The sequence below is a fragment of the Manis pentadactyla genome, chromosome 9, assembly GCF_030020395.1.
Source record: "Manis pentadactyla isolate mManPen7 chromosome 9, mManPen7.hap1, whole genome shotgun sequence".
NCBI lineage: Eukaryota > Metazoa > Chordata > Mammalia > Pholidota > Manidae > Manis > Manis pentadactyla.
Genome location: NC_080027.1, coordinates 22,653,818 through 22,666,102, shown reverse-complemented (window position 1 = coordinate 22,666,102; position 12,285 = coordinate 22,653,818). Strand labels below are relative to the sequence as shown.

General features: G+C 39.8%; 1 protein-coding gene across 1 annotated transcript in view; it reads left to right on the top strand.

Annotated features, from left to right (window-relative positions):
- The window catches only part of PIWIL4 (piwi like RNA-mediated gene silencing 4), a 37,950-nt gene that overhangs the window by 21,839 nt on the left and 3,826 nt on the right, over positions 1–12,285 (top strand). The window contains exons 10-14 of the mRNA XM_036923335.2: positions 2,282–2,466; positions 4,538–4,610; positions 8,016–8,216; positions 9,217–9,320; positions 11,418–11,488. Of these exons, the coding sequence (XP_036779230.2) occupies positions 2,282–2,466; positions 4,538–4,610; positions 8,016–8,216; positions 9,217–9,320; positions 11,418–11,488 (634 nt within the window). The remainder of the gene's footprint in view (positions 1–2,281; positions 2,467–4,537; positions 4,611–8,015; positions 8,217–9,216; positions 9,321–11,417; positions 11,489–12,285) is intronic.

Below are 12,285 nucleotides of genomic sequence, written 5' to 3'. Positions count from 1 at the left end.
TGATCTGTTTCTTGAGTTAGGTATGCTCACTTTGTGACAAGTCATCAAGTTATCCATAATTTTTGTGCACTTTTGTGTGTGTGTTCCACTTGAAAAAAGTGAAACTAAACTAACATGGTTAACCATAAAGAAAAGCAAGGAAGTAAATGCCATAAAATTCATGGTGAGCGAGAGCTATGTTTGGCAAAAAAAAAGTCACCCAGAGGACTTCTAGAGTGCTGACAATGTTCTATTTCTTAACCTGCATAGTTATTATACAGGTGTTAGAATGATACTTAGTCTTAAAAATGAATATATGTTTTATGCACTTTTGTGTATGTATATTATATTTGACCATTAAAATGTTTTTAAAAGTACATACATTTTCAGGATATATTTGTAAAGTGAATAGTGCAAAAGAAAAAGCAAAGTGCAATGGAGAGTATCTATAGTATGCTATCTTTTGTCTAAGAAAGTAGAAATAAAAGATACATATTGTCAAAAAAGAAATGATCTGTCTCATCATCTCTATAAGTAAAGTCCTCTTTGTCAGAGCTTTTTTTTTGCCTTTTTTTTTTGGCCTGGAAACAGGTCTGCCTGGAAAGGGCAGTCTGCTGGGGAGCCGTCCCCTGGAGGAGGTGGTGGATGGCTGGAAGTGACTGTCACGGACTTCTTGGCCAATTCTGCTTTTCTGAAACTGGGGTCTTGGAACTGAGTAGACTGAAGGTTCCAGGCCTCTGCATGGGACTTGGGTATTTGTCCTGGGCTCCTGCCAACCCCATAACAGGTAGGAGTGTAGGTGACAGGGCCGTGGTTTTCCTCGTACTGGCTTTAATGGCGAGGAAGCAGCTTGGGTCCAGATAGAACCAGGTAAGGAGAGCTAGCTTTTTCCTCTCACCTGCCAGGCTAAGGTCCCCTCCAGGAGTTGAGTGCCCACCTGGCCCCTAATGGCAAGCCATTGTGAGGATGGCTGGTGGCTGAAGTCAGAGTGCCTGGTGGAACGTTCAAAACCTGTCACTGTCACCAACTGGCTCCAGTAACCTCAGCCACAACGTTAGTGCCTGTAAAACAATGGGATGGCAATTCTTTTTCAAAGTTAACATGCAGACGAGTCCCCTGGGGACTTACTAACAAGCAGATTCTGAATCAGGGAGGCTGGGATGGGGCCCAGGACTATGCATTTCAAATGAGCTCTCTGGAGATAGCTATGCTGATATACAAAACAACATTTTGAGTAGCAAGGTGTTGGTCCTTTTAAATTCTACCAGTGGCTCTTCCCAGCTCACCACACCAAGGACATTTGCATTCAATTCCAGGCCTTAGATATAAGCAGAAGGCTAGTGGCCAAGGCAGGGAGCTTGTTTTTCCTGTCACCTGGAGAATCTGAGAGAGGGAAAGGAGCTTGTGTCCTGGCTTCATCTTTACTCCTGGAAGTAGCTACTCCTAGCAACATGTATGTTCATAGCTGCCCTGTAGGCTTTGTTAATTTTAGTATGATTACCTGGAGTATCAATAATCAGCTTTGTCTAGAGATCTCTTGATACCTCAAGAGACCAAATTGGACACCCAGCTTGCCTGGGCTATTCTTAAAGACTACCAAATGATTTCACTCATCTGTGGAATATAAGAACAAAGAAAAAACTGAAGGAACAAAGCAGCAGCAGACTCACAGAACCCCAGAATGGACTAACAGTTACTGAAGGAAAAGGGACTAGGGAGGGTGGTGGGGAAGGGAGGGACAGGAGGATTAAGGGGCATTATGATTAACGCGTATAATGTTGGGGGGGTGCACGGGGAAGGCAGTATAGCACAGAGGAGACAAGTAGTGACTCTATAGCATCTTACTATGCTGATGGACAGTGACTGTAATGGGGTATGTGGTGGGGACTTGATAATGGGGGGACTCTAGTAAACACAATGTTGCTCATGTAGTTGTATGTTAAGGATACCAAAAATAATAATAATTAATAAAAAAATAATGGTAATAACTTGTTAGACTGGAAGGAATCCTAGAAGATCTTTGAACCAGGCACCTTTCTCTGCACACAGAGGAGGCCCATGAGGTAAAGGGATCTGAGATGGGAATTGGCTGGCCTGGGATGGTGCTCAGATGCCTCCGCCCCAGGAAGCACAGGTGTTCTGTCCAGATGTGTTGTCCTTGTATCAGTGTTTTAAGTCTGTGAGTAGCAAACAGTACTAAACAGTTCTCTCACAGCAAATGTGGGCCATCTTCCCACGGTCTGTATCTAATTGCTCTCTGAATAGATGTGTTCAACCCTTTCACGATCATTCTTTTTCTCAGTGTCAACCTATGTCTGCTGCTGACTGGTCCAAGGATATTCGAACTTGCAAGATTTTACATGCACAATCTTTGAATAAATGGTTGATTATATGCAGTGACAGAGCTGAAAATGTGACCGAGAACTTTTTGAGCTGCTTAAGAAGAGTTGGAAATTCCATGGGATTTAATGTGGACTACCCCAAAATGTGAGAATACTCTGAAAATCATTATCCCGGCTTTTTTCATATTATAATTTGGTTTGGTTAGAAGATAGGAAATAATAGCTTATGTAGCTGCATGAGCTTTGTGTCAGTAAAGTTTCCTAATATAAAGTGCCAAGAAAATAGTTGTAAGTAGAGAGATTTTGCAATGATTAAATTTTTATACAGTTAAATATATTTTATAATGGTCTTTGTAAAACTTTGTTTTCACAGTTCTTTAGGCAGATCTCATTGCCTCATAAATCTTTTTTCAGTACTAGTTGGGGTTTTAATCCTTAATAAATCCATATATTGCCCTCTCAACTTTTTCCCCTTAATTCTTCTATATCATGTATTTATAAAACTGAACAACAAACAAGATATTTTTAAAAGTTGCATTTCCTGACTTACTCGATAGATCTTATGCTTTAAAATTTAATGTAAAAACAGATCTGAAATAAGCTTTTCTGATTCTGTTACTGTAGCGTAATAGTCACTTAGATAGTTTTCTGAAAAACCAAGCTCTCACTCATTAGTCTTTGAAAATTTATTATCTACTCTATGCTAGATACTATGCCAGTTGCTGGGGATGAGAAAGATAAATTATTTTCAGTTTACTAAGGAATCCATACATACACAATGACACTCAAAATTCAATGCTGTTTTGCTTTAGAAAAGCCATAAAGTTGGTCATGCCTCCTTTTATTGAGCTTTATATACTTAGTAAGGAGCAAGAGGTGTTTCTTTTTCTTTGTTATAGTGGAGGTGCAGATGTCCTAATCGGCAGGCTGGGAAGTTACTCTTTAAACACATGGTTACTAATTAATTACATCAGCAGTACAAGCATTGTTGGAAATCATAGATATTTCTAAAGTCTCATTTTACACCATAGTTTAGAATTCTCTTCTTATCAAATCTGTTAACAAATCACCTGGTTTGAGTTTCACCTGCTCTAATTTCTCTTAATCCCTGACCTAGTAAAGCAAGAAAAGGTTAATGAAAGAAGTCACAGTTAGCAGACCCTCGGCTGGCCTCATAGGCTCTTTCTTTCTTGAATTCCACAAACCAGCCTTTGCCCATGTTCTGTTCTTGGCCTGTTTTGTTTGAAAGCCCATATTTTATTCCTTCCTTTTGCTTTCCCATGAAGTATCCATGTCCTCGTTGGATTCATATTCATAGTTTCTCCCATCTGAAACATTTACCTGATGAATTTCGAAGGAATGGACAGTTAAGACCGTGGTCGGGTCTGCGTGTAAGAGATGGAATTGGAAAATTTGCAAGTCTTGGTTGTTTTAACAGAGCTGCAGTCCATTCCTGCAGCTCATTTAGAATAGCAAGCAAGAGACAGAATCCTGCCAACTGCTGAACAGGTTTTAAAAGGCCACTGGACATTGGGACAGTCCAATCATATACACATATGAGGGGCTGATTTTGCATGAAGATACTAGACCTATAAATTCCTCTGTGTGGGAATTATTTCTGTAGCTTCTGGCTCCTAACATAATGGAAGCATAAAGCAGGTACTTGTTAAGTACTTGCTGACTGATTGATTAAGGCTAAATATTCCAGGCTTCAAATGAGCTGCCACTAAGGAAAAGAAAATATTTTAGTTTGAGTCACGCAGATTAGCTGAATATCTTGGTTTCAATAACCTGATGATTTTTGAGACTTTTATTTTAAGGTTCCCATTGGAGATTCTGTATTAGAGAAATCGTAATCCCAGTTTAACTTGAACCCTGTTTCAGAGGCTTGATATTGAGACTTGTGATTTCAAAAGTTCACTTTCAACCTCATTTTGAACCACAGAATTATCAGTTGTAGGGACCCTATACAGTTGAGAGAATTTCATTTTCCACCGAACTATTTTTTTAAGCTAATAAAAATGATTATCAAATATTTCTGGTATATTTGGTAGTGGGAGAAATGATTTTAGACTCAAAAGATTTTCTCTTTTCTCTAATGATTTTTTTCCTCAAATCACTAGTCTTTTATAAAAATCCATTTGTATTTAACTTGATATGATTATATACCACTAAGAAGGGAATTATATATCTTCAAAATTGATCTTTTTATGTAGCATAAAAGCACAAGAAAATCCAGCTGCATTCCTTAACACTATACAGAAACATGTCTCTCCTGATATTCAGTTGGTAAGTAGAGGTATTTTGATGTACAATTTTAATTTTTAAAAATATCTAACAGCCTTAAAAGAAGGCATCTGATCATATCCTCCATGATATGTTTACAAGTTGCTGTATATTTCCTCAAACTCTCAAGAAAGTATTAACCTTAATAATCTAATCAATGTTTTATTTCCCTTTTGTATTTCTAATGTTAATTTTTAAATACTTGCTTTAAATACTAATTTTTAAGTACAGCCTCTTGGATGTCTACGTATTTTTCAGCTTGCTTGGGTGTCATCTTTTACTTAAGATTTAAGATAAATTGACTCCCTTCTTACCCCATAAATGTTGGGTGCCCAGTGTTCTCCTCCGTTTCAGAGGACTCCTGAAGGTTTAGGTTTTTCCAGGGCCCTCATGGCCCCATGTTCCTACTTCCTCTGAATTCTTGCCCTGCTCTGTCTGTTTCATCTTTCATGAGTGCCATTTCCTCCTGCACTGCATCAGCCTCTGGGCTATACACACGGATTTCCCAAAGGGAGTGTGTGTGTGTGTGTGTGTATATGTGTGTGTGTGTGTTGTGTAGCTTACTTGCATAGGGGGTTTCAGGACAAGGCATGATTACTTTATATCTTAACATTCTAGACAAGTTAAAATTGACTGTTCTTAAAAATCTCTCAAGCATTCCTATTTCTTGGAAATGTTCCCAGGCCTCAGCCTCCCACCACGCGGAAGGTTTTTCCATTTCTGTCTCCTCTTGCCTCCCCAGATCATTCATCCCAACTCCCAACATACCTATTCATATCTCATGCAAAGCAGTTTAGCGGTCTCATTTCCTTTAGTCAGACCCAAAAAATGGTCCATAAAGATGTTCTGTTAAACAAAAGGGCATTTTCACCCTAATAACATTTATTTTTTTACTTAAATGATAAAATAGAACTTACAGAAAAGTTGCAAGAATAGTACAAAGAACTCCCATATACCCTTTACCCAGATTTTCCGATTGTTGAATTATATCATATTTACTTTCTTCTCTATCTCTGTATCTGTCTGTTGATCAATCAGTCAATCTCTCCATCCATCCATCCATTCTGTCTTTTTTTCTTTAACCACCTGAGAGTAAGTTACAGACATGATGTCCCATTATCCTTGAATAATTTAGTGCATATTCCCTACAAACAAGGTCTCTCTCCTACAGAACCATAAGACAGCCATCAAAGTCAGGGAAGAGTGACCAGCTAATCCACAAACTCCTTCACATGTCTTCATTTGTCGCAGAAATGTCCTCTTTGTTAACAAAAAGGACCTAAGGTGTCTCACATAGTCATCCTCTTTCGTCTCTCCTTCAGTCTTGAACAATTTCATTGTTTTCCTTGACTTTGATGACCTTCTGGATTTGAAGAGCAGAGACCCCTTGTTTTACATGGTGTCCTCCAGTGTGGTTTGTCCAATGTTTCCCTGTGACTGAATTCAGGTTATACGGTTTGGGTTTGGTAGGAGTATCACAATAATGATTGTATTCTAACTGCATCCCACCAGGGGGCACCCCACTGATGAAGGTGCTACCTGCCAAGTTTCTCCACTGTAAAGTTAATTTTTCTCTTTGTAATGCCAAGGTTTTCTTTCTCTTTTTGCAAAGGGATACTTTGAGACTATGTAAATATTTCATTACTTATCCACTAGTTTTAGAATCCATTGATGATCTTGTCTGAATCCACTATTACTATGATGGTTGCCAAATAGAAGCTTTGCAGTCCATTCTTGCTTCTACATTTATTAGGTGGCAGGCATTATATTATAAGGAAGAACTTTCTCTTCTCATTTCTTTGTTCATTTACTTACATCACTATGAATTCATGGGTTCCTATTTTATTTACCAACAGCTTATAGTCTGTTACTACTGTTATTTATTTTGATGCTCAGATTGTCCCTGGTTTTGCTTGTGGGAACCCCATTCAAGCTGGCTTCTGTGTCTTTTTGACATGTTCCCATCTTCCTTGGAACACCCTCTTACTGTCTGGCACAGTAAGATTTTCCAGGTTAATCTTCAAGTGTTGCTGGCCAGCTCTGGAATCATATATTTCTCCAATGAGCCCTGATTCCTTTTGGTAGAGAACAGATCTGGACACTGAATGTGCTCGTTTGCTACTGGAGTGTCACTGCCCCCAGGCTTTCTAATGGGCAAAGCTAGGAAATATGTGTATGTGTCTGTATATACATATGTGTGCATATGTCTATATATATGTGTGTGTGTATATATATGCACACACACACTCTACTATCTTACTACTACTATATGTATCTATATGTTAAAAACGTGTGTTCACACCTCCAGTTCCAATCTAATACCACAGGAAAACATTCACACTTTCCATATGTATATCTTCCTTCTCTGTTAGGGAAAAACATGGCTTCTCCTATTCTCCACATATATGCTTACGTCTCCATCCCGTTGTGTAACCAGTCTCACCTGCCCCGACCTCCTTTGGGACCCCGCCCCCACTGGACAGCTGCCTTGTTCTGCCACCTACCTTGCTTGGCCCCAAACTCATTGAAACAAAAGAAGGAAGGCCCCTAAGAGCATTTTGCTGACAACTTAAAAATATTTCCCAACTTTATGTAATTAAGTGTAAATAATTTTAGCCCTCGACATTATAATTTTGAACATATATATAGGAGAAAGTCACTTTATTTGTTTTCTTCTGCTAATCATGGCAATGCCTGTGTTTTGTATAATTTGGGGCCTTCTGAAGGTAGAGAAAAAAGATAGGAAGGAGACAGAAGTAGGCCAGGAGAGGTACTTCTGTGAGGAAAACACCTACTAGACGTAGGGGCAGTGGCAGAGGTGAGTGGAATTAAAAAATAACAGGGGACCGGAGGCATCTTTCTCGTTCCCTCCCCCCATATCCCTGCTCTCAAAGCCAAGTAAACAAAAAGTTATTGTTGTTTTTGTTTCTTTTATTTTGGTTATCTAGTACTAATGGGAAAAAGAACACCATGTAAGCGAATTGTCTACTTGGCTTATCTGCGGGTGAAGTTGGGGAAGGGACGGGGGTGGTGAGAGCTGGAGACCCACAGGGAGGTCCCGGCAAAGCCAGGGAGGGGCTGGAGAAAGAGCTAGATTAGAAGGGAATCTGAGGAGATCATCAGAATCAAAGCTGTAGAGATAGGAAGAGGAAGGGAAAGCCAAGGGCCATGGGGGGGATTGGAGCGGGGACTGTGCAGTGTATGGCTGACGAAAGGCCTTTCAAATGGAACTGCCCGTCAGCGGTTTACAGGACATGTAAGAGAATTGCAGGTGTGTTTGTATTGGCTTCTTGGGAACTTAAGGGCAAGAGATGTTTGGTGAATCCATGTCGTTATTTATTTATTTTTTAAAAGATACTTTGAAGCATAACTAAGGTGACTTTTTTTCCTCCTGTTTTTTGCTTTTAGGTAATGTGTATTCTGCCATCTAATCAGAAGAACTATTATGATGCCATTAAAAAATATTTGACCACCTCCTGCCCCGTCCCAAGCCAGTGTGTGCTTGTCCGGACCTTGAATAAGAACGGAATGATGATGAGTGTCGCCACCAAGATTGCCATGCAAATGGTCTGTAAACTCGGAGGCGAGCTGTGGGCTGTGGAGATCCCGGTGAGGATTCGGTCACTCCTTTCCTTTTAGGAACCAGTCAATCAATCAATCAATCTATTAATTCATTCTAAAAACTTCAGACTGTGAGATACTTTCCCACGACCCCAGGAGTTTTGTTGAGTTTGTCTGTTGGGTTGGCTGGTGGGTGTTCTGCTCTGCAGGCTTCTGAGGCTGTCCAGAAGGAGGCAAAGCGTGGCCCCTGTTCTCCTGGAGCTTCGGTGAAGCTGATAACAGGATATTTCATGAAAGAGAATCTAGGTTGGCACAGACTTGGAGGGACTCGATTTGGAGCCTCCCAGCTACTTTTTAAAGCCTGTTCTGCGTGGCCTCTACTTTCCCCTGCTTTCCGCGGGGTGCTGCCTCTCAGCAGCCGTGCACCCTGGATCGTGCCTCCCCAGAGCTCGGGGAGCTGGCAGTGCTGTGGTCTGAACCTTGAACTGTGGTGGGAACTGAGCAAATCCTCTTCTCCTTCCTGAACTATGGCCACGTGGGAGGAGGGGAGGCGGATGAGAAATGAGGGACAGTTGCCCAGTCTTGCATGTCCACAACCAGGGTGTGCTCAGTTACTCTCGTTGCCCCTCCTCAAGGTGCATAGCCAGGTGAGGATTCCTGAGACCTCTGAACAGTGGGGAATGTGATTCCTCTTTAGATTCCTTCAGCCCAGAGGCAAGGGATAAATGGGCTGACCACTTTTCCCAGGATTGCTTGAATCACTGGTGGCCCTTGCCCACCTCCACAAGGGATGTTGGTTCTTTGGGACTATAGTGAGTCTCTTAAAGTCTGTACCATATTCTTCCTTCCATATTTAAGTCTCTTTGGTTTCTGGTTTAATGATCTGCTTCATCTGGACCTTGATCTCCTTCGCATATAGCTTAACTTAAAAAACAATTTAATAACTAAGGGCAGCTTTTTTTAAAGCTTCATATTAAGTCATTGTTTGGACAACTTAATGAGGAATGGTATCTCATCCCATTAAATCATGAAAAATCTAATTTTACAGTTAAAGTCCCTGATGGTGGTCGGTATTGATATCTGTAAAGATGAATTCAGCAAAGGAATGGTGGTGGTTGGATTTGTAGCCAGTATTAACGTCAGAATCACCAGGTAGGTCTCAAATTATCCTAACATACTCTTTAGTTATTATTTATTGTTTAACTAAAAATCATACAGCAAGAAGTAGTTTGTATTGTTCACTCATTTTTAGCAGGTGAACACTGATGGTCATAAATCATGCTAACATATAAAGATGTGATTGATAACATTGAGATACTATATAGCCTCCTTAACAAATGATCTTTATACATATATTAGGACAAACTACTGCTCATAGGCCATCCATACTCCCCAAATGATGGATGTGCAGAAATTCTTGTGCATTTATTTTTTGAACATCCATATGTATAGGGTATTGTGGTTGGAAATTTACATACATTATCTCAAGCAGTTGGGCTTTGGAATCAGATTGCCTGCATTTGTATCCTGATCTGCCACTTAGTTATTTAGTGTCTGAGGTCTGGTTGTTTACCATGCTGTGCCTCAGTGTAGTCACCTGTTAAATGAGGATGACAATGCCTGTTTCATATGGCACCAGTGGGAATTACATAAGATAAAGTGCTTGAAACATTGCCATCCATGATAAATGCTCAGTACGTGCTGTCATGTCTAAATATTTTTATTATTGAGAACTTTCAGACACTTGACGTCATGATCACCCAGCTACTAAAAACAAAGAGCATTAGGGATAGTATGTTAAACATTGACTTATTGTACTTATTAAATGGTAGTTAGAATTGTTTCAATATTTGTAACTAAGCAATGTGTTTTGAGGCTGTAGGAGCTGTTTGCAACATGTTTTCTTCCTAGACTTAAGCTATTTGGTTGACTCCATTAAATTTGTGGTCAGGATATATTTGGGATTGTGGAAAATAGGACAAATAGCAGCATGCCTCCGACTTCCTTCTAGATTGCACCAGATCCCTGTTATGTGGTTCACTTTGTTAAACAGGCAGATAAAGACTTCCAGCTTGTTATGTGTTTTATTGTTGGATATATTTAGAGAAATAGAATAATGTTGTTGCACACCTGCCTCTACTTCTTGATCTTCATTTTCCAAGTGCTTTTATTTAATTAATAACTTCAGCAAGAAAACTTGCTTCCGATATCTAAATAAATTGATCATGTTATGATTTCAAGTCGGAAAGGCTGACCTATATATACAAGTAGATGTTTATGCCTGAGAAATCTTCGAATATTTTGAAAGTAGTTCTGCTGTTAAACTAACAAATTCTAACTAAAAAAACCATAGTGGCCTCTATTTATTTTTGCTTGTTATGTGCCAAGTACAATGTTAAGTACTTTATGTATATTATCTAATTTAATTTTTATAACAACCCTGTGAAGTAATAACTACCTTATTATCTTGTGTATTTTTTTGGTATAAATGAGGAAACTGAAGGTTAGGTTCACATAACTCATGAGTATGCCAGTCAGGATTTGAACCCAGATGTATCTGATGCCAGCATTATGCTTTAATTACTCTTAGCAATATGGTTCATGTGGAAAGGAACAGTTTTTAATATAAGTGTGATCCTATAGCATATAGGAAAGTATGAACATTGATTCTTACTCATCATGTCATTATACCAGTTTCAGGTATGCAACATAATGATTTGGTATTTATGTATATTGTGAAATGATCTCCACAAGAAGTCTAGCTAACATCCTTCACTATATGTAGCTATACAAAATTTTCTTCTTGTAATGAAGACTTTTAAGGCCTACTCTCTTAGTGACTTTCAAATATGTAATATGGTATTACTAAGTATAGTTGCCATGCTGTACCTTCCATCCCCATGACTTATTTCATAACTGGAAGTTTGTACCTTTTGATTCCCTTCACAATTTCACTCACCTTACATACAAAGTAAGATACAGTATTTGTCTTTCTCTGTCTGACTTAATTTCACTTCGCATAATGCACTCGGGTCCATCATGTTGTCACAGATGGCAAGATTGTTATTTTTTATGGCTGAATAGTATTCCTTTGTGTGGTGTGTGTGTGTGTGTGTGTGTGTACCACATCTTTATCTAGTCATCCATTGATGGATACAGGTTGTTTTCTATTTCTTAATTTAATACTAATACATGTTTATAGAAGAAATTTTGAAGTTGAACTTTCCTTTTGTTCCTTTCTTACTTTAGGTGGTTTTCCCGCTGTATCCTTCAGACAACATCAACTAGTGTTGCAGATTGCTTAAAAGTTTTCATGACTGGTACTAAAACTATAGCAATGGGGGGTGGGCTCCGAGAACTGTTCCTTTAGACCCAAAGTCCCCGTGCCTGTAGCAGACCAGGTAGGTGGATGCAGACTGCCCAACCCCGCCTGAGTCAGCTGTCACCCAGCTGGAGATCCCCAAGCTGTGACCTGACCCAGACACAGTCAGATTCTGTAGAAAGCCAAGAGGAAGGAGGGCTTGCAGCTGCGGGTGGCTCTGGCAAGCACTTTGAAGATCAAAAGTGACCCACCCATTAACCAAAACAATTACGACACAGCAGTGTTAGGTCTGCAGTTGGAGAGAAGCCTTTGGCCTGGGATGGGGATGCTGGCAGTAAAGGGTGGCATGGCAGAAGGTAGGATGGGCGGCAGACCGGGCAGGGTGCCTTCGCAGCAGGGTGCAGTGGGAAGAGGTATCCGATGTTGCTACCTGCTCCCCAGCCCTGGCTGGGATCTGGCTTTGCCACCTTCCAGCTGTGAGAATTGTGCATCTCACCTGCTCTCTTGATCTGCATTTTCCCATCCATAAACTTTGGGAGGTTGTAAATATTTTTTTTCCTAAAAAAAGTGAACTTGGTGATATGTGTTGGCCATGCATCTCCAAATAGGATCTCCTTCTATCATACTAAATGAATTTCCTGGAAAGTAAACTTCTAAGACAATTTTGCAATATGTGCATGAAAAGAGTTATAGTACTTTCCCTCACTTCCAAACCTAATCCTTTTTTTAGTAGTCATGAAAATTTCTGTTGGATTGAAGTTACTGTCTTTAGCTGATTTCTAGTTAGAGCGGGTG